Source organism: Sus scrofa, chromosome 8 (assembly GCF_000003025.6).
Source record: "Sus scrofa isolate TJ Tabasco breed Duroc chromosome 8, Sscrofa11.1, whole genome shotgun sequence".
Taxonomy (NCBI): Eukaryota; Metazoa; Chordata; class Mammalia; order Artiodactyla; family Suidae; genus Sus; species Sus scrofa.
The window spans coordinates 118248774-118271064 of record NC_010450.4 but is presented as its reverse complement, the minus strand read 5'-3'; the positions used below and the strand labels follow the sequence as shown (position 1 = coordinate 118271064).

At 42.6% G+C, this 22291-nt stretch overlaps 1 protein-coding gene across 1 annotated transcript in view; it reads right to left on the bottom strand.

The window, feature by feature from the left end:
- The window catches only part of MANBA (mannosidase beta), a 110782-nt gene extending 90839 nt beyond the window's left edge, over window positions 1–19943 (bottom strand). The window contains 5 exon segments of the mRNA XM_003129294.6: window positions 5256–5426; window positions 6253–6358; window positions 9378–9402; window positions 9405–9471; window positions 19645–19943. Of these exon segments, the coding sequence (XP_003129342.3) occupies window positions 5256–5426; window positions 6253–6358; window positions 9378–9402; window positions 9405–9471; window positions 19645–19821 (546 nt within the window). The 5' untranslated portion in view covers window positions 19822–19943.

Here is a 22291-nt window from a genome sequence, read left to right as displayed (position 1 = left end):
CTTCCCTGGAGCATGGATTGGACCCAGTGAAGCACTTCTGGCCAGTAGAATAAGGCAGCATTGAGAGCACTTCCAAAATTAGAAGTGCTGCACCTTCTGCTTGGGGGGCTCTCTCAACTCCCGACTGGCCAAGGGGGAAGCTGTCTTGGCAGATGAGATGCAATGAGGCAGCTCTGTGGAGAGGCCCACATGAGGCCTGCCAATAATCACAGGGGTGAGGCTTCACTCAGCCTTAAGATGACCACAGCCTGGTCCACAGCTTGACAGTAACTTCATGAGTGACCTTGAGCCAGAGGTTCCCAGCTAAGCCACACCTGCATTCCTGATGGACAGAAACTGTAATAATAAATGTTATTTTAAGCTGATAGGTTTGGGCATAATTGTTACACAGCAATAGACAGCTAAGACAATAACTCGTCTACCAACCTAGGCAAGGTCGTCAAATTTGGCATAAGTGCTCTAAGACTATAAAATCTAGTTATATACATTTATTCTTCAAAAGCATATTACACTGAAGCAACACAATATTTACTTTTTAAACTTCGCCAAAATATCTCTGAACCTACCATTAAATTTTAATAACTATGAAGAAAGAGGAAACCTATTGAAAGATAAAGATATTTATAATCAAGTTTAAGACTTGCCAACTCCTATTTCCTCCAGTATGAATTCAGAAGCCCTGGTTTCTGAACTTACAGCCCAAAAACAATCAGTTCAAAATTCAGACACCGACTCAGGTGGCCAGGGCAGACACCCTACCCGATCTTATTCAGCCTGATTACCTGTCTCTCCTTTCAGACACTCAATTTCTATATTAATTTACAAAGGTTCAAATTCAAAAGTAGGAAATGGTTCCCTAAAAATAAATCCCTTTCAAGCAGAATTTTTCTAATTTCTACTTCTTAAAAGAAAAAAAATATTTTCAAAACACAATTAATTTTATAATTAACTTTATACCTTAAAATGTATAAGGCTTATAAGTTTAACTTTTAGAAAAGAACAAACACCAGAGGAAGATCTTCATAGAGTTTCCACTGGGGTTCAGTGAGTTAAGAATCCAACTGCAGTGGCTTGGGTCTCTGCAGAAGCACAGGTTCTATCCCCAGCCCCGACACAGTAGGTTAAAAGGATCCAGCATTGCTGAAACTGCTGTGTAGATTGCAAGGGTGGCTCGGATGCAGTTTCTGGCCCTGGAACTTCCATGTGCCATGGATGTGGCCATTAAAACAAAAACAAAAACAAAAAAAGATCTTTGTGAATAGAGCTTATGTAGAATAGAGCCTGAGGATTTAGCCAAACTGTTCTCATTTATTATTTCCTAGGCTTTCTAAGTGTCTAAAACAGAGATAACTTAGTTTCCACTACAGAGAAAAAGAAAGAATTAAAATCACTTCAGAGTATCCACATCTGTATAAATTCACCACTTAAAAACCAGATTCTCATGTTCAGAATGAAAACCAACGTGGGGGTATTTATGAAGAGTATTTATTTTTTATTTTTATTTTTATTTTTATTTTTTTGGCCACACTTGTAGCATATGGAAGTTCCCAGGCTAGGAGTCGAATCAGAGCTGTGGCTTAGGCCTACACCGCAGCCTCAGCAACACCAAATGTGACCCACATCTGTGACCTACACCACAGCTTTTGGCAACACCGGCTCCTTAACCCACTGAGTGAGGCCAGGGGTCAAACTACATCCTCACAGATGCTATGTCAGGTTCTTAACCCATTGAGCCACAAGGGGAACTCCTGAAGAGTTTAAAATTCAGATATATGGAGTTCCCGTCGTGGCACAGTGGTTAACGAATCCGATTAGGAGCCATGAGGTTGCGGGTTCGGTCCCTGGCCTTGCTTGGTGGTTTAAGGATCCAGCGTTGCCGTGAGCTATGGTGTAGGTAGCGGAGCTGTGGTGTAGGTCGCAGACCCAGCTCAGATCCCGCGTTGCTGTGGCTCTGGTGTAGGCCAGTGGCTACAGCTTGGATTTGACACCTAGACTGGGAACCTCCATATGCCGCGGGAGTGGCTCAAGAAAAGGCAAAAAGACAAAATAAATAAATAAATAAAATAAAATTCAGATAAATAATTCCTTTATTAAGGATAGGGAGAATGAGGAAGGCAAAATAGTCAACATTTTATAAAGCTGATTTTTTTCTCCCCAGCAAGGGCTACAAGTCACTCTCATTTACACAGCCTCTCCAAATAAAAGCTTTTACTTATTTAAAAATATCTGTGAAGTGCTTTCTATTTTTCCTGTTGGGAGTATATCAATGCACAAGACAGAAACAGTTCTTCTGCTTAAAGTGCTCACAGCATGGCAAGAAATTCAGATACTGAAAAAACAGTCACAAATTCAAAGCACACAGACAGGGAACATATAATGGGGGGGAGAAGGGGTGTCAAAACAGGTTTCCCTGAATAACAGTGAGTTATAGGGAGATTTGAAAGGTGAGTAACACTTGTCCAGTGGGGTTAGAGGACAGGGAAGTGAAAGCACCCTGTCAGAAGGTTATGTACAAAGTTATCAAGGTGCAAGAGAATATGATGCATTCCAGGAAATGAAGAGAGAACAATGGGAAAAGATGGGTGGAAAACTGAAGCAGTAGGCATGGGCAGGGCTGAGCTAAGAACTTTGGACTTCACCCTAAAAGCAATGAGAGGGGTTCCTGTCGTGGTGCAGCAGAAACGTATTCGACTAGGAACCATGAGGTTGTGGGTTTGATCCCTAGCCTCACTCAGTGGTTTAAGGATCCAGTGTTGCTGTGACCTGTGGTGTAGGTGGCAGGTGAGGCTCAGATCTGGCATTGCTGTGGCTGTGGCGCAGGCTAGCAGCTGTAGCTCCAATTACACTCCTAGCCTGGGAACCTCCACATGCCTTGGGTGCAGCCCTAAAAAGCAAAAATAAAATAAAATAAAAATAAAGGCAATGAGAAACTATTGAAGAGTTTTAAGGAGGGGGTGCTGTGATGATTTTTTTGTCTAAAAGGAACATTCTGGCTGCTTCTTGGCAAATTAATTGGAGGAAGGCAAATGAGGCCGTAGGGTACCAGTTAGGTGGCCAGGGCAATATCTGATGCAAGAAATGATGATAGAAGTTCTCGTCATGGCTCAGTAGAAATGAACTTGGCTAGTATCCATGAGGATGCAAGTTTAATCCCTGGCCTCGCTCAGTGGGTTAAGGATCTGATGTTGCCATGAGCTGTGGTGTAGGTCGCAGGTGCAGCTTGGATCCCATGTTGCTGTGGCTGTGATGTAGGCCAGGCGCTACAGCTCCAATTCGACTTCTAGTCCGGGAACCTCCATGTGCTGCAGGTGTGGACCTAAAAAGACAAGGAAGGAAGGAAGGAGAGAGAGAGAGAAAGAAAGAAAGAAAGGATGACAGATTGAAGCCAAGAATGGTAGTAGAAAAGGGGCATGAGTAGATTCAGGAACTACTGAAAGGGTAACACCCACATCATCTAAAGGAGTTTAGGATCTTATTAAAAAGAGAGAGAGACCGAGGAATCAAAAATAACTGAGATTTCTGGCTTGAACAACTGTGGTGGATGGTATTCCATTCAGCGAGACATGGAGCTAGGATCAGGGTTAGATCCCAAGTGCAGTACTGGACATACTCAGCTTTAGGGGCCTGTGGTGTGCCCATAAAATGGAATATTATCCAGCCTTACAAAAGAAGGAAATTCTGACGTGTTACAACATGGATGAACCTTGAGTACATTATACTAAGTGAACTAAAAGACAAGTACTGTATGATTCTACTCCTATGAGTATCTAAAGGAGTCAAATTCAAAGAAACAGAAAAAAAATGGCCGTTGCCCGGGGCTGAGAGTCAGGAAATGTGGGGAGTTGCTTTTTAATGGGTATAGAGTTTCAGTTTTGTAAGAAGAAAAAGTTCTGCAGACTGGGTTCACAACAATGTGACTACATTTAATACTACTGACCTGTACGTTTAAAATAGTTAAAAGATGATAAATTGTGTTTTGTGTATTTTACCACAATTAAAATTTTTTAAATTAAAATAAAATAAAAAACTAAGTGTCACATAATATATTAATTCAGCCATGCATTAGAATAAATCCAAGTCATCTAGACTGAGATCAGACTCAAAGAAAAATATCAGTTGTGGGTTTTGCTATCTTTCATCAGATTTTATGAGAACCGGAGGAGGGAGTGGGATGGACTGGGAGTCTGGGGTTAATAGATGCAAACTATTGCATTTGGAGTGAATAAGCAATGAGATCCTGCTGTACAGCACAGGGAACTATATCTAGTGACTTGTGATGGAGCATGATGGAGGCTAATGTGAGAAAAAGAATGTATATATATGTATGTGTGTGTGTGTGTGACTGGGTCACTTTGCTGTAGAGTAGAAAACTGATAGAACACTATAAACCAACTATAATGGAAAAAATAAAAATCATTTTTAAAAATCCTGAAATAAAAATTTTTATGAGAACCTCGCAATAAAATATCACCTATATCAGCAGATATATTAATGGTTGCAGAAGGCTTCCTAATAAAAAGAATTACTCATAAATATGGGAGTTCCCATGGTGGCGCAGCAGAAATGAATCCAACTAGGAACCATGAGGTTGTGGGTTCGATCTCTGGCCTTGCTCAGTGGATTAAGGATCCAGCATTGCCATGAGCTGTGCTGTAGGTCTCAGATGCAGCTCAGATCTGGCGTTGCTGTGACTGTGGTGTAGGCCAGCAACTGTAGCTCTGATTTGACCCCTAGCCTGGGAACTTCCATATGCCACCAGTACAGCCCTAAAAAGAGGGGAAAAAAATTACTCATAAATATGGACTTTACAGTCTGGTGAAAAGTTTGATAAACCTAAGTGCCACTTTAAAAAAAAATGTAAAGGTATATTATCAGTCACCTATTTTTCTTCTTCTTCCAATGTTACCTGAGTTCTGAAGCACGTCTCAAGAAGGAAACCTAGAAGGATAGATTCTCCACAAAAATTCACACAACTTTTGGTTTTCGTTTCCAGTTTTTTTGGCTACACCTGTGTCATGAGCAAGTTCCCAGGCCAGGGATCCAACTCACAAACCAGCTGTAACCGGAGCCACAGCAGTGACAGTGCCACATCCTTAATCTTCTGAGCCACAGGGAACTCCCAATTTTTAAATCCCACTAAGACGTCAGGAAAGAGATGCCCAACTTCTGAAATACAGTTGGAGTCTTCAAACAAGCATTTCACATACCATCATCCCACCCCCAAGGCCAAACCCCTCCACTGTGAGACAGTTTACCTTGCGAATGAAGTTGACATGGCATTCGCCCTTCTGCACAGGTGGAGGGCATTTGGGGGGCACCTCATAGCAAGTGTGAGCTTCACTCCTGTTTCTCGCGTATAACACCGCTGACTGGAAATGCAGCTCAATGAAGTTCACGGCTTTGATCACGTGTGTAATATCAAAGCTCTGAATTAAACGGAAAGAACAAATGTAGACGTCGCCTCATGTGTAAAGGTTTGGATATACGCAGAATGTATGAAAGATGCATAAAACAACTGCAGTCTTTACGTTTAGCCTTTTTGCAGGAAAAAGCACTTCTCCAAAATAGTATAACTTAGTTGCCGATGTTTAGTTATACCTGAGCACAATCTCCTACTGAACCGTAGATTTCTAGGTTTTCTGCTTCTATTTTTACTGACAGATGATGGTCATAGGCAAAAAGAGCAAGCGGAGACTATCTTTAGTCATGGAATGTCTGTTCTGGCTACTTACATATGGCTCTGAGTTGCCAAGGATTTCCTAGACACTTCGTGATAACCTGACCTTCTGGTAGGCATAGCATGTATTTCTAAGTCATAAGTTATTTTTGTTTTCAAAAGTCTACCCTTGAAAGGAAAGAGAGATCAGAATACAGTCTCAAGTTAATAACGGTTCCAGAAAGGAAGGAACATTTTTAAAATGGTTTGTCAACTGTCATTTCCCATGAAACTCTGGATTACCCAATAACAGAGAAAGGAACAGTATCTGCCAAACAGTTCCCACGTGCCAAAAACAATACCAATCATTTTATATAATTAGCTCATTAAATCTTCACAATAACTCCATAGAGTTGGAGTGTCTTCATCATTCTACAAACGTGGCAACTGACAAATAAAGTAACTTACCCAGCATATCAAAAGGCTTCTACCTGCCTACATGGGCAATTATGTAATTACCTTTCTCTACTCATGATAATGATGAACATAAACACATATAAATGATTCTTTTCAACCTAATGTCGCTGTGTACTTACATATCTCCTGAACATGTTGTCCATTTTGCCAACAGAAACATTATTGAGCAGGACATTTGCAACTGTATCAATACCCTCAAAAACCAAATTGACTTGTTGCCATTTGCTAAAAAAAAAAAAAAAAAAAAAAAAAAAAAAGAAGAAAAATTTAAAAGATGCATAAAACATTAACCCAGATAACCAGTCTTTTTTTTTTTTTTTTTTTTTAGTTAAGAATGAAAGAAATAAATATTTCACAGAAAACATAACACTCTTTTTTTTTTTTTTTCCAGTGGCCCCACCTGCAGCATGTAAAAGTTCCCGGGCTAGGGGCTGAATCAGAGCTGCGGCTGCCAGCCTACATCACAGCCACAGCAACACCGGATCTGAGCCACATCTGAGACCTACACCACAGCTTGCAGCAATGCAGGATCCTTAACCCACTGAGTGAGGCCAGGGATCAAACCTGCATCCTCATGAACACTGTCAGGTTCTTACCTCACAGAGCCACAGCAGGAACTCCAAAACATACATTCTTAAAAAAGCAGTTTTCAATGAAATTTTTGAAAGTATTGGCTTAATACATTTTTACGTTGAGTGATCCAATTTATCTTTCTTCACAATATTTCAGTCACTATAAAATCATGAGCATGACTTCTAATTTCCATACATTGACTTTTTTCTAGAACGTCACAAAGTTCTTATAAAAACCACATTAGGAGGTCCCATTGTGGTGCAGTGGTTAACAAACCCAACTAGGAACCATGAGGTTGCGGGTTCGACCCCTGGCCTCGCTCAGTGGGTTAAGGATCTGGCGTTGCCATGAACTGTGGTATAGGTCACAGACATGGCTTGCATCTCACGTTGCTGTGGCTGTGGTGTAGGCCAGTGGCTACAGCTCCGATTAGACCCCTAGCCTGGGAACCTCCACATGCCGTGGGAAGTGGCCCTAGAAAAGGCAAAAAGACAAAAAAAAAAAAAAAAAATTAAATAACAGACACGAAATGCTTTCACAAATTATTACATTTATTTGACACTGAGAAACACATTAACCAACTAACAAGTACCTATGAGTAAATATGTGCCCAGTACTCTTTTCAGCCTTACAGGGAACTAAAATAGTCTCTGAATTTTAGAAATCTGCAATCTGGTTAGCACTCAAACCAAAACCACAGGAAACAAAGAGAAAGCTTTCCATCACTTCTACTTTGTAGTATAGTCTCATCAGACAGACTACAAGTGCTATCAGAATTTAAGTCATAAGGAAAGACTTAAAGAAGGAAAAAAGTTTTAAAAAGAACAAACTAAATAAAATGTGGCATATCCATACAATAAAATGCATTCAGCAACGACAACAACAACAAAAAAGAAGTACTGGTGAACATGACAACACGGACAACCTAAAAACATTACGCTAAGTGAAAGAAGCCAGTCCTTTTTTTTTTTTTAATTCCTTTTTTGGCCACATCTGCAGCATGCAGAAGTTCCAGGCCAGGGATCAAACCCAAGCCACAGCAGTGACCTGAGCTGCTGCAGTGACAACGCCAGATCCTTAACCTGCTGCGCCACAAGAGAACTCCCTAATTCCATTTCTTTGAGATTTCCAGAAGAATCAAATCCACAGAGATACAAAATAAATGAGTGGTTGCCTGGGGCTGGTAGAGCAGTGGGGGGAAAGGGATGCAGGAAGTAGCACATGATTGGCAACAGTAAGCAGCATTTTCACAGGCAAGCAAAGCAGATGAAACTCGATTTGCCAATCAAAAGGAAGACACCATCATTCTTGAATAAGAACATCATGGTAAAATCAAAATTTGGGCAAGATAAATCTAATGTTTCTCTATATGAGAGACCAGAGAATAAAAAGATGAAGCAAGAAATCTAATTAGGCAGCAGAGGCCTATTTCAGATACTCACTAGTAAAGGCCTAGGCAAAGGTAGAAACTTGGAAATGAGGAGAAAGGGGCTGAATCAAGAGAAATGATAGGCAGGAGTTCCCGTCGTGGCTCAGTAATAACGAACCCAACTAGTATCCATGGAGACACAGGTTCAACCCCAACCTCACTCAGTGGGTTAAGGATCTGGCGTTGCTGTGAGCTGTGGTGTAGGTTGCAGAAGCGGCTCAGATCTTGAGTTGCTGTGGCTGTGGCATAGGCAGGCAGCTGCATCCCTGATTCAACCCCTAGCCTGAGAACTTCCATGTGCTGCAGGTGCAGCCCTAAAAAAAGACAAAAAAAAAAAAAAGAGAGAGAGAGAGAGAGAGAGAAAAGATAGGCAAAAATTAACAAGACCCAGAAACAGACTGAATATAGGGAGATGAAGAAAAGATATGATGGGCCAAAAACCCATCAGGCATGGGAGACTGAGAAGATGGCATTACATTAAGAGAAATGATGAGGCTGTTAGACTATAAAGTAGGTTTTAAGTGGGAAAGTCAATTGATTAAATTTAGGATAGGCTGAGTTCAAGGTGAAAGAGGACTCTCCTATTGGAGATATTTTAAGTTACTCTCTGAAAATAAGAGCCTAGAACACAGTAACTCCATGATATTGAGCACTATATTCTGGCTGTATTTCCATTTAAGAAGCTAGTAAATAATTACCCCAAACAAGTCATATTAAAGGGACAGATGGATTTTTTTAATTTAGTATTAATGGTGATAGATATAATTGGATTACATTCTGATACACAGAACATTACTGAAAACTATATGATGTTTTCCTCATGGCCTCATAAAACCAATACCATAGTTTCAGTGGTTGGTTAACATCATACCAAACAAATGACACATCTCTGCTCCTACGTGGTAATGTATTAAATATATACACTCTATGGATTACTGGGAGGGCAGGAGAAGGAAGTGAAGAGAACTGACTAGATCTAGGTGACTCCATTATAATCCATGGAAGTGGAATAATGACTGAATAGGCATAATTTCATGACTGATGATCAGTGGCACCATCTTCATATACAAATCAAAACATAAATCACATATTCACTTTATAGTATGGCTTTAGTCTAACGAGATTCTGATATGCAACCTAAACACAAGATTACTGCAGACAGAAAAAAAAAAAGTTCAAATAATAATAATAAATGAATAGATAGATATAAATAGAAATACAGATATATACACCCATACGCACCTAATGTCAAAAGGTATTTCAAATTTTTGCTATAGGTCCAGTTATCCAAGGTGATCCATCTGTACTTAAGGTCATTAAATCTGTAGTAAGGATCCTGTTGATAAAAAATACAGATGACTAAATATGTCAAAATAAATAAATATGAAATAAATTATTAATGATAGCTATTACCTAAAAATTAATGAAATCTTGGCTTAGGAGTGCAAGCATTTCATATGCCAGCACATCCCAGCCTTAAGGCTAATGCTCCATCTGTTTAAGAGACTGTTATCTTTCAAAGTTAACATGGCATTCACACACTGAAAACACTAAAAATACGTTTAAATGGGAAAAAAAAAAAAAAAAAAAGCCCAACACAACAGCTGAAAGGAAAGTGCCCTGAGAAATAACTATTAGGTGCATTATCAAAGAGCATGTGTGGAAATGAAGATTGGTTTCCCCTGTGAAAACCAAACACAGAATCTGAACGCTATCAGCAGAAAATGGAAGAACTTCTGAGGGCCTACAGCCCTGTCTCACGGCCCTATGGTTCTTGCTTTGTGTTTCCCGCCACTATCCCAACTGGCCTCTGGGGGAAGGCTGCTTCTCTACTGCCCAAAGGTCAGCAAAACTCCCACTCCTTGGACTTCTGAGCATTAATAAGGTCATTTTTCACTCAGCTTTACTAAGTGAGCACAAAAGGGATCTCAGCACAGATACTTTGTCAAACTTAACAACTTCGGGTTTCCTATATTATCCTAGACCAGGTTGGCATAGTACAACCCACAGGCCTAGTGTACTCACTACCTGTTTCTGTATGGCCAGTAAGCTAAGGATGGACATGGGTCAATAAAAAAAGTTTTGTGGGAACACAGCCACGTCCCTTCCTTTACAAATTAAATATGGCAGCCTTCACGTTACAAGAGCAGAGCCGAGTAGACCCGACAGAGAGCAAATGACCATGAAAGCGAAAATAACATCCGGCCCTCTACCAACCTCTGCCTGGATGACTGGCCTGAGGGCTCACTGATCCTGTTCCATCTGAGCGTCCAGACCCAAGTCCTCCCTTCCATAATCCTTACGTCTTTCTTCTCCTGACCTTTTTCTACCCTTTACCTCCCAGATGAGGGCTCCGGGGCAGAAGGCAGAACAGAAATTGGTAAGTGAAGCTTGCAGTTCATCTGTGAACACCACCACAGCTCCAAAGAGGGGCATAGTGCAGGCTCAGAGGGCTTCTTCCCTCCAACTGGGGCGGGGTAAGGCTGATTTCCCCAGGAATCCAGGTGGAGAGGGGAAAGTCAACTTTGTCCAAATCCAAAAAGGTAAGGGCTGACCAAGCTAGGTTGCCCAGAAACAAATCTGTAAGAGGCCTTACAACATGCCTGGGTATGTATCAAGATGGAAAGAAAAGTATCAGCCAGAAACTGCTCCTTACAAAGAAATATTTTGGTAAGATATCAAGGGTGGGGTGGTCGATGATATTCAATAATAACCAATTATCACCAACTGACTTTTAAGGTCTGGTTAATGGTGAGGTTTTATTCTGCTAAATGAGATGCCCCAGGTCCACCTCACTTGCTTCCTTCCCTTCTCTTCCCCCACACACGAGACTCGGCCTCCGCAATGAACTAGCATGGAGTAAATATTTAAGGACACAGCTTTGAAGACGCACCTAATTATTGGCTGCTCATGTGTCCCCACCCAGCCCTATTTATAACTCTACACTATGGACTTACTCCAGTACAGTTAAAAATATCATGAGACGAAAGGTGTGAAGGCGAACACAGTTGCAACATGTCAACCTGGTAAGCCTCAGGGCTGGCAGATGATCTGGCTTGTGGGGCATGAGCCTCCTTCTATCTCCTGGCTCCTTACAGCATGCTGCATATCGAGCTCCAGAGAATAATCTTCTCAGATAAATTTTTTTCTAGACAAATGCAATTTAGAAGTTAAGTATTTCTGGGAGTCCCATCGTGGCTCAGTGGTTAACAAACCCGACTAGGATCCATGAGGACACCTCGGGTTTGATCCCTGGCCCTGCTCAGTGGGTTAAGGATCTGGCGTTGCCGTGAGCTGCGATGTGTGTAGGTCGCAGATGTGGCTCAGATCCCTCGTTGCTGTGGCTGTGGTGTAGGCCAGCAGTTATAGCTCAGATTCAACCCCTAGCCTGGGAACCTCCATAGGCTGTGGGTGCGGCCCTAAAAATAAAGACCAAAAAAAAAAAAAAGTTAAATATTTCTTCTTACTTGAAAAAAGCCAATCTGAAAAGGCTACATACTATATGATTCCAACTATGTCTAGAAAAGGCAAAAATGGAGACGGTAAAAGGATCAGTGGTTGCCAGGGATTAAGGAGGAGAGAAGGGTGAATAGGAAAGGACAGAGGAGTTTAGGGCAGTGAAACTACTCTGAATGGTACTATAATGATGCATATCATTGTATGTTATTTGTCAAAATCCGCAGAATGCACAACACCAAGAGTGAACCGTTACGTATACTATCGACTTTGGGTGATAAAGATGTGTCCTTGCACGGTTCACTAATGGTAACAAATACACTATTCTGGTGTGAGGGGGGTGTTAATAGTGGGGCAGCTGTGTTTGGGTAGGGATGTATGGGAACTGTCTGTTTTGTCTGTTTTTTCTATTTGATTTTTCAGTGAACCTAAACCTGCTCCCCCAAAATAAAGTCTATCTTTTAAAATTGCTCTAAAGGAAAATACCTTACCCTCCCTAAAATAAAAGTTGCAGAGACTCAGCTTACATTTATAATAACTATTGGAAATATTAAGCAACCAACGTAATTTGGCTCCAGAGTGGTCTGATCCCCTTTGCTCATATTAAAATCCGGAGTCCTATTTCAAGCAGCTCAGCATTACATCTGATGACTAAGGACCCAAGTAAGTGACTGAGTTGGTAAAGCAAACCTAGGAGCCTTAAAGACAGTAACAGTATCCCTTTGACTATATATTTTATATCAGCCTCCAGGATAGGCACTCATTCATTCTTATCTTCATAACAAACATGTACAGTCAGTATCATTTTTGAGAGGAAGAAATTAAAACTCCAAAAGGTGAAGTGACTTTCCTGAGGTCAAACAACAAAGCAAAAGCACATCCAGGAATGAAACGAACTCAGTCGGACACCAAAGCCCACATTTTTTCAGCTGTACTGCAGTGCCTCACGCCACATTTATCCACACTTTTATACCAGATGACCCGCCGCAACAATGAAAATAACAACAGCTGACTGTGACCCCCATGGGGTCGGGATCATCATCATTACCATGCCCTATCCAGAATCCAAGGTTCAAAGTCAAATGGCTACTAAGTGGTGGAGTACTGATTCAGACCCAGGAAATCTGACTCCTGAGTCCCTATGCCTACTCAGTACCTAGTACTTCCATCAATGTCATGAATGCCATCAGTCATTAAAACATCAGTGCTACCTGCCCAGTGCAAACCAAGAGATAAACATGCTCCGTGGGCCTGAACTAGTTATTTATAATTGATGCTTATCATACGTACTGTACATCAACAAGCTATGTGTCATCAGACCATGTAAATCACATTTCAGTCTCATTTTCTCTGTAAGTTTCTGAACTTCATCAATTACTTCTACTTATAAATATACAGACTCCTCAACCAGCTATGCTCTTCCATTGCCCCTATTCCTCTTCAGTCCAATGGCTGATTCTATCCCAGATACAATTACTTCGAATGGAGTGGAATGGAGAAAAGGAAGTCTCTGTCCCTCTTTGATTTACAGATCATGTTTTCTTGGACACTTAGACAAAAATAAAGTTTAAGAAAACATTTATTCGGCGTTTCCGTTGTGGCGCAGTGGAAACGAATCCAACTAGGAACCATGAAGTTGTAGGTTCGACCCCTGGCCTCGTTCAGGGAGTTAAGGATCCAGCCTTGCCACAAGCTGTGGTGTAGGTTGTGGATGCGCCTCAGATTTGGCGTTGCTGTGGCTGTGGCGTAGGACGGCAGCTGTAGCTCTGATCAGAGCCCCTAGCCTGGGAACCTCCATATTCTGCAGGTGTGGCCCTATTAAAAAAATTATTCTAAAAGAGGCAAAACTAAATAATACATTAATTAAGATATACAGATATTTGGTAAAAACTTAACTTGCAAAAAGCAAGAGAATGATAGTTCAGGGTAGAGGTTACCTTAGAGGGAGGCTGGCCATGTGATGGGGATAGATGGGCAAGGTAACTTCAGGTTCATAAACTGAACAGCAGGTGCATGGGCATTCTTTTAGTTATTAGACTTTAAAATTCAGAAATGCACACGTGCCCATAACTTTCTATATACTGAGAACTATAAGAAGGAAAAAAATTTTCATGGGAAGCTAAGCTACTCTCCCTGCACAGGAGTATTTATGTATTGCATCCTGAAGACGCTGTGATCTCCAAACCTCAGTCTTTCCACTGTCAGGTATGAGCTTCAGCTCTGATTCTCCTTTCAGAGGGTGCAGAGGTATGGGTGATCCCAAGCTCATGAGTAAGTCAAAACATTCTGGTTGACCTTAAACATCATTTTTTCCCTAATCTTTAAACTAGCAAATCTTGCTTCCCATCTAACACAGCTCTAGGTGAAAAGGGACTGCAGTTTAAGGAAACTCCTTATTTGACCAAAGAGTAAGATTTAAAAGAGGAATATCAGGAGTTCCCTGGTGGTTCAGTGGGTTAAGCTTCCAGCATTGTCACTGATGTGGCTTGGGTTACTGCTGTGGCAAGGGTTTCGACCCCTGGCCTGGGAACTTCCACAGGCTGCAGGCATGGCCCAAAAAGCTAAATTTAATTTAAAAATAAAAAATAGGGAGTTCCTATTGTGGCTCAGTGGAAATGAATCTGATTAGTATCCATGAGGACACAAGTTTGATCCCTGGCTTCGCTCAGTGGGTTAAGGATCTGGCATTGCCGTGAGCTGTGGTGTAGGTCACAGATGCGGCTTGGATCCCGCTGTTGCTGTGGCTCTGGCGTAGGCTGGCAGCTACAGCTCCGATTAGACCCCCTAGCCTGGGAACCTCCATATGTCGTGGGTGCGACCCTAAAACGACAAAATAATTAATGAATTAATATATATATATATAAAGTATTTAATCTCACTATAAAGTAAATTGCTTCTATTTTTGTTTTTTAAGATAAATATACAAATCTAGCACATCAAATAAGCACTGGGACAAAATCGCGATGGGCGTGTAACACTGGTCTGACGTTCATGAAGAACAACTTAGACGTATTTAGCAAAAGACTAAAAACTGCATGCTCTTCCCTTTGTTTAATGAAAATACAGCTGTGCCAATTTCTTCTGTACAGCAAAGTCACCCAGTCACACATATACATGCATTCCTTTTCTTGTATCTATCTATCTTCCATCATAGTCTATTCCCAGAGATTGGGTATAGTTCTCTGTGCTATACTGCACACTCCTTTGAATCAGCAATTCCACTTCTAAAAATTTATCTAAGAAAATAAGGATGTACACTAGCTAAAATTTAGCTAAAAAGAGTTTCATCAAAGGATAGAAAAAAGCAGCATCAGAGAGGGTTTGGGATGGAAATGCTATAAAATTTGGTTGTGATGATCTCTGTACAATTATAAATGTAATAAAATTCACTGAACAATTTTTTAAAAAGTAGAATCAGAAATGATCCAACAATGTGATTGATTATAAAGGATGGCAAATGCATACAATGGAATAAAAAAAGAGCCATTAAACATGGTTTGTAGAAATATATTTACCCACATAAAACTGTCACAAAACACTTAGCCTAAAAAAGTTGTTAAACTGTGTGTAAAATACTTACTGTGAATGTGTATACATAGAAACGTTCTGAATGGAAATGGTATATTTTAAATTTTTAATAGCAGTTACCTCTGGAAGTCAGATTTCCACATTTTTGTCTCACTTACCTCTGTTTTCTAATTTTACCACACAGAGAATATCTTTTTTTAACAAAAGCTCTTCAAACTCACACCCCTGAGGAACTGCACAGGACAGCTGAGAACTTTCCTCACAGTGTCCTCTTATCTAAGCACTTTGGATACTGTATAGTTACTAATTAGGTTTTCTACCTCACTGGAATGTGACTACCCACAAATAGAAACTGAGTGTTACTCCTTTTTTTCTTTTTTTTTTTTTTTTTTTTTTTTTTTTTGTCTTTTGCTTTTTTGAGGCTGTACCTGCAGCACATGGAGGTTCCCAGTCTAGCGGTCGAATCTGAGCTGTAGCTGCCGGCCTACACCACAGTCACAGCAACGCCAGATCTTAGCCACGTCTGTGACCTACAGCACAGCTTATAGCAATGCCAGTTCCTCAACCCACTGAGCAAGGCCAGGGATCGAACCTGCGTCCTCATGGATGCTAGTCAGATTCGTTCCCGCTGAGCCATGAAAGGAACTGCCTTACTCATTTCTTTTTTTTACTGATTTTTTTTCTTTTTTTTTTTTTTTTTTTTTTTTGTCTTTTTGCCATTTCTTGGGCTGCTCCCGTGGCATATGGAGGTTCCCAGGCTAGGGGTCCAATTGGAGCTGTAGCCACCAGCCTATGCCAGGGCCACAGCAATGCAGGATCCGAGCTGAGTCTGCAACCCACACCACTGAGCAAGGCCAGAGATCGAACCCACAACCTCATGGTTCCTAGTTGGATTCGTTAACCACTGCGCCACGAGGGAACTCCTTTTTTTTTTTTTTTTTTTTTTTTTTTACTGAATTTTTTTTTTTTCTCATTTCTTTTTAATTCCTGTTGCCTGTTTCACCGCATGGTATAATACTAGGCTGAATGAATGCATGAATCTTTAGCAGGGAGCCCAAAAGGCTCTCCAGGCACCTAAGGTTTAGATTCTATACAGCAACCAGTTACCCATGAAACACTCAAGGCTGGCCACAGAGCCTCTGAGTTAATATGAATTCTATTTAACCAACTGCTCAGACCAAATAATCCTAAAAGTTTTCCTTAAATCCTCTTTCTCTCACAGCACACACTCGATCCATTAACAAATTCAACTGTACAAATCCCGTTAGTTCTCCATTTCAAATGTGTTCTCAACCTCTCTCACAATGTCACTGTTGCCACCTTGGTCCTGCCACCCTGGTCCAAGTCAGAAATCATCTCTTGCCTGCCAAGATTCCCTACTTGGTCTCGATGCTGCTACTCTGATGCACTGTAGTCTTCACGTGACAGCTAGTATGACCCTCTGAAAAGATACAGCTAATCATGTAACTCCAAGCTCAAAACCCATCATTGCCAAATAAAATCCAAAGTGTTTTGGAGTTCCTGCTGTGGCTCAATGGGATCGATGGCATCTTGGGAGCACTCTGGGATGCAGGTTCGATGCCCGGCCTGACTCCGAGGATAAAGAATCCAGTTAGGTCAAGACTGTGGCTCAGATCTGATCCCTGCTCTGGGAATTCCATATGCTGCAGGGCGACCAAAAAAAAAAAAAAAAATCCAAAGTGTTTCCCTGTGGCCTAAAAACCATGATTGATTTGCCCTAGATGCCTACTTTGAAGTCATCACCAGTCCACAGCCACAGATCACAGGCCACCACCACACTGTCCTGCGCACTATTCCTGGAATTCTAGCTCAAGCCTCTCCCTTACCCTTCCCTCCCCACTGCTTTCTCTTTTTCTTTTTTCTAGAAATGCACTTCTCCTTAAAACTGAACTTACCAAAAGATCTTTATGTAACTGGCTATCTTTGCCCAGCTTTTTAAAAGCAGAATCTTTCCCAAACAGCCTTCACTCTCTCTTGCTTTAACTTGCTTTATTCTTCTTCTGTCACCATGTTGTCTATTAATGTGTTTACTGTCTATTTCTTCCACTAGAATGTCTACGGGGACAAAGACTTTATTTTCTTCACCACTTGATTCCAAGCACCGAGAATAAGACCCACCACATTGGAGGTACTGACTAAATATTTATGAGATAATTAGGTGAATGAATACCTAAATGAATGGCTTTGGCAAGATAGGTTTCAAGTTCTCATGTAAACACGGTATCTGGGCCAGTGTCTGCTCTAAACTGTTGAATTTCCTGAGGTCAACACCAAAAGGAGATGTTATAATAAAGCAGGTAGAATAATAACATCAAATTACTCAATAACGATATGGATGATTATCGTCAAGAGGCCTAGAGTTTCCCAGTCCTCAAAAGCCTCCTCTCTCTCATCCCACTACCTTTTAAGGCTTTTATCTACCTTACTGAAACCGAAACTGTTCCTAGAATTTTGTAACAGATTTAATAGACATTGTAAATTATTCCCATGAGGAAAAGTCAGTTATTTCATACTAGTAACACCTCATTCACTAATTAACTAGTAATCAAAACATTATTTCTTTTGTTTCTTTCTTTTGTTTCTTTCTTTCTTTCTTTCTTTCTTTCTTTCCTTCTTTCTTTCTTTCCTTCTTTCTTTCTCTATCTTTCTATCTTTCTTTCTTTCCTTCTTGGCCATACTCACAGCATAAGGAAGTACCTGGGGCCAGAGATGGAATCCCAGCTGCAGCTGAGACCTACACCACAGCTGCAGCAATGCCAGATCCTTAACACCCTGCACCCAGCCAGGGATCAAACCCACACTACCAGAGAGACAATTCGGGATCCTTAACCTGCTGTGCTACAGTGAGATCTCCCCAACCATGTTTCTTGATATGCAGCCCTATAGCATGAGACAATAATCTGATTTGCTACAGCCACTAATGATTTCCCACTGCTTTAATTCACTCAGGAAAATGAGGGAAGGAGAGACCATGTAAAATAAACACATGCATTTTCAAAGTATGTGTAAGTGAAGTCTTACTAAGGTCTATGTCATCAGTAATTTGTTAATTAAAACCAGTTCAAGTACTTCAGTTTAATAATCACTCAAAAAAAAAAAACTGGGCCATGGGCAGTGTAATTGACATTTGCTTCCTTTCTGACATACATTCCTGGAAAAAAAAAAAAAAAAACTAATGGTACCAGATCAGAAATTTTGTATAACCCTGACTGACTGTCATGGTGTCATTTAAGTAAACCTTGAATTATATTCTTGACAGTCAACAGCAGTGCTTCAAAAACACAGGATTATTCAAACCACCAAGGTTAAGTGTAGTACAGTACAGAAGGTTTCAGAGTCAAACCAGGCTGGCTTAGAATTCCATTTCTGCCACTTAGAACTTTTCTGGGCTCCATAACGCCACATCATCCATAAAATGCAGCTAAGACCTACTCCACAGAGCTGTTATAAGGATTGGGATGATGCATGCAAAATTACTTATCAAGCACACTTTGTCCAGGCAAAGCCGTAACAGATGCGCAACAGATTTAAAAAAAAAAAAGTGCAACATCTGGAACCAAAAAACAGTGGAAGGTGGCAGTCTGTTTGCAAACCTCTGCCCACAGGCAGCCAAACAGGAAAACAACCTCAACAAGAAGAACATAAACTGAAGAATGTTGGGACACACACATCATACCACATGCCCTGAGAGGAAACAGCATCTTTCTCCACATCTCAACCAGCCTTAAAAATTACTTAGCCTTGGGAGTTCCCGTTGGGGTGCAGCGGAAACGAATCCGACTAGGAACCATGAGGTTGCGGGTTCGATCCCTGGCCTTGCTGTTAGATGTGGTGTGGGTCGCAGACGCTGCTCGGATCCTGCGTCGCTGTGGCTGTGGTGTAGGCCTGCAGTTGTGGCTCCGATTGGACCCCTGGCCTGGGAACCTCCACGTGCCGCGGGTGAGGCCCTAACAAGCTAAATAAATAAATTACTTAGCCTTTACTTTAGCACTGACGACCCTAACCTTACACTTGTAGGTCTCATTTTTCCTCAACCTACGTGCCACTGCGTCAATTCCAAATCTGTCTCCCTGGCGTCTAACAGCAAAAGTGAAAAACTGAGACGTTGCTGAATATAGTCCCCTGCAGTGTTCAGGTAGTTGAAACAATAATCCCCCGCCTTAGGCTTTGTCGGTATAGCCTTTCTATCCGCCCTTCAGCAGATAACTATGGCAATAACACCCTGGTTAGAGCTGTTTACCCGGGCTAAACCTCCGCTTTCCTGAGTTACTGCTGTACAGACAGGTTAGTTTCTAATCAGCCCGGACCCCAGCTGTGCTCTTCAACTGTAGATACACTTGCCTCTTCGGCGTTTCCCCCTGCAAACCACACGATGCAAACGGGAAGTTAGTGCCAAACCGAGGAGAAGAGTCCCGTACTCAGGACTGCCAGGCCATTTCTGGGCCCTTCTCAGCACTAAGGGGGACGCGAGCGCAGGCTCCCAACCAGGCGACGCAGATAGTACCTGGATGAGCCTCCGCTGAAACAGGGCGCTATGCACGCAACCGGGAACCTTCCCGGGCAGCTCCAGGGAGCCGTTCCCGCTGCGGATCCTCCAGCTTCCCCGCAAACTGAGGGTGAGCGCTGCGGCAGCGGGGCCCGCACTGCACAGTGCCAGCAGCAGGAGCAGGCGGAGGCACATGCCAGTGGCTGGCACCGCAGACACCCGCAGGGCAAGAACCCCCGCGCGGTCGAGGGCTGCGGAAGCCACGGTGCCTTCAGAAGGGCCCAGCTTCGAGGTCTCCCCGCCCTCGGCCCCGGCCACGCCCCCGGCTCTCGGCCCCGCCTCCAGGTCAGCTGAGCTGTGGGGACCGAAGCTGCTCCCCTGGATCCTCTGGCTAGTGGAGGATGCGGAAATCGCGCAGACTGGCGAGGCCGAGCATCGCGGGGGCCAGAGCCGCTGCCATCGTGCGCAGCTCCGGACTCGGACCGCTGCAGTCTGCGCCCTCAACACTGATTCCACCTGCTCTGGGGTCTGAATGGGAAGCGAGAACCGTACACGGTAATTGAGACACACAAATCTCAGGGCGCAAAGTGGCACACAGCTTTGGGGAGCTCAGAGACAGTGGTGTGCAGAGACTACAGGTAGAGAGGCTCCTCACTGCTTCAGAGGACCCAAAACCAAGACACTCCACCACTTTTCTCTCAAATTTCCCCAGACTCCCATCTGTGCTGCAGGGATCTGCCTGGCAAAGGTAACGCCCAAATCAAATCCTTCAGCTCCACGGGTTGGTCTCAGAGCAGAGGCTGTCCTTCAAAGAGTAAACGACTAGAGTTCTCTTGTGGCGCAGCGGTAAAGGATCCGGCATTGTCATTGCAGCAGCTTGGGCCGCTGCTTGGGTCACTGCTGTGGCCTGGGTTCGATCCCTGGCCCGGGAGCATACACATGCCGCAGGCTTGGCCAAACAAAAACAAAGTGTAAACAATTACTGGAGTTCCCTGGTGGCCTAGTGGTTAAGGGTCCAATGTTGTCATTCTTGCGACCTGATGTTACAGGTTTGATCCCTGGCCCGGGAACTAGCTTCTACATGCCAAAGGTGTAGCAGGAAAAAAAAGTAAGCAATTATTAAAAGTACCTAATTTGCACGGTTTTGGTGAAGGCTGAGAAAATTCATGTATAGCATGCAACATAGGGCCCAGCCCAGAGAAAGCACAGCATGCTTGCCTCATGTTAGTGGACTACAACCTCCTGATTTATAAAGCTCCATAGAAGAGGTTCCTGAGGTTCCAGAAACCTGTACTTAATGCACAGGCAAATTTAAAATCCCACTCTGGCGATATGGGATCCTTGGCCTCCTGGGAGCGCTGGGTCGCAGGTTCCATTTCTGGCCAAGCAGGCACAGGAGACGGTGTTGCCACAGCTGTGGCTTAGGTTGAAACTACGGCTGGGATCTGATACCTGGCCGGGGAACTCCATATGCCCCAGGCCAGCCAAAAATAGGTGGAAGAAAAAAAAATCCTCTGCCAATCACTAACTGTGGGACTTAGGCAAGCCACAAAATCTCTTACACCTCCATTCCCTGAACTCAAAAATAGAGACAGTACTCTTTTTTCTTTTTGTTATAAGCATAAAATTAATTAACACACTTGGGTGTTTCCTAATAATGCCAAGGTACCCAAGAAACACCACACATTTTTTTCAAGTCTCCTAGTGGCACTTGAGTGCCATTTTTGCCTTAAGATGTAACTGTGATTTGGGAAGTTAAGAGGGAATTTCATACTGCATAAAATAGACCTATTTCTTTGTTGATGTTATTTGCCTTATTTCCATGTTTGAATGGAAATCTGTGGAGTAGCTCTCATCTCAACAAATCCAAGCCTTGCTTTGCCTTGTAAATGCCTGAAATTGCCTGAATCTGTAGACACAGGACAATATTTTACCTTCACGGAGTCAGCATTTTTCACAAGCCTAGCATGTTGGTTCTAAATTTAGATTATCCAGCCCAAGCCTCCGGCTTTACACCTGAGGGGTCAGGTGACTTGACTGTCATACAGTAGCAGACAGTACCCAAACTCTCCTTGCCTGGCTCTTAGTCTCCTTGCAGCAGAGCCCACTGATATTAAGGGGGAAAGACTCTGGCTATCTCAGAGGCTTCCTCACTCTATAAGCATTTATTTATGCATTTATTTATTTATTTAAGGGCCGCACCCATGGCATATGGAGGTTCCCAGGCTAGGGGTCGAATTGGAGCTGTTGCCGCAGGCCTACGCCAGAGCCACAGCAACGCCAGATCCTCAACCCACTGAGCAAGGCCAGGGATCGAACCCGAAACCTCATGGTTCTAGTTGGATTCATTTTCACTGTGCCATGATGGGAACTCTGAGCATTTATTCTTTTGATAGGAATGGAGCTCTCGATTCACATAATATTCCCTAATTCATGGCACTAAATGGCCTGCCCTTGTCTGTTCAAAACTGTTAACAAGACTTATAGCGGCAAGAGTGACAAGGAGGTTGCAGGTTCGATCCCTGACCTTGCTCAGTGGGTTAAGGATCCAGCATTGCCGTGAGCTGTGGTGTGGGTTGCAGATGCGGCTCAGATCTGGCATGGCTGTGTTTGTGGCGCAGGCCGGAGGCTACAGCTCTGATTAGACCCCTAGCCTGAGAACCTC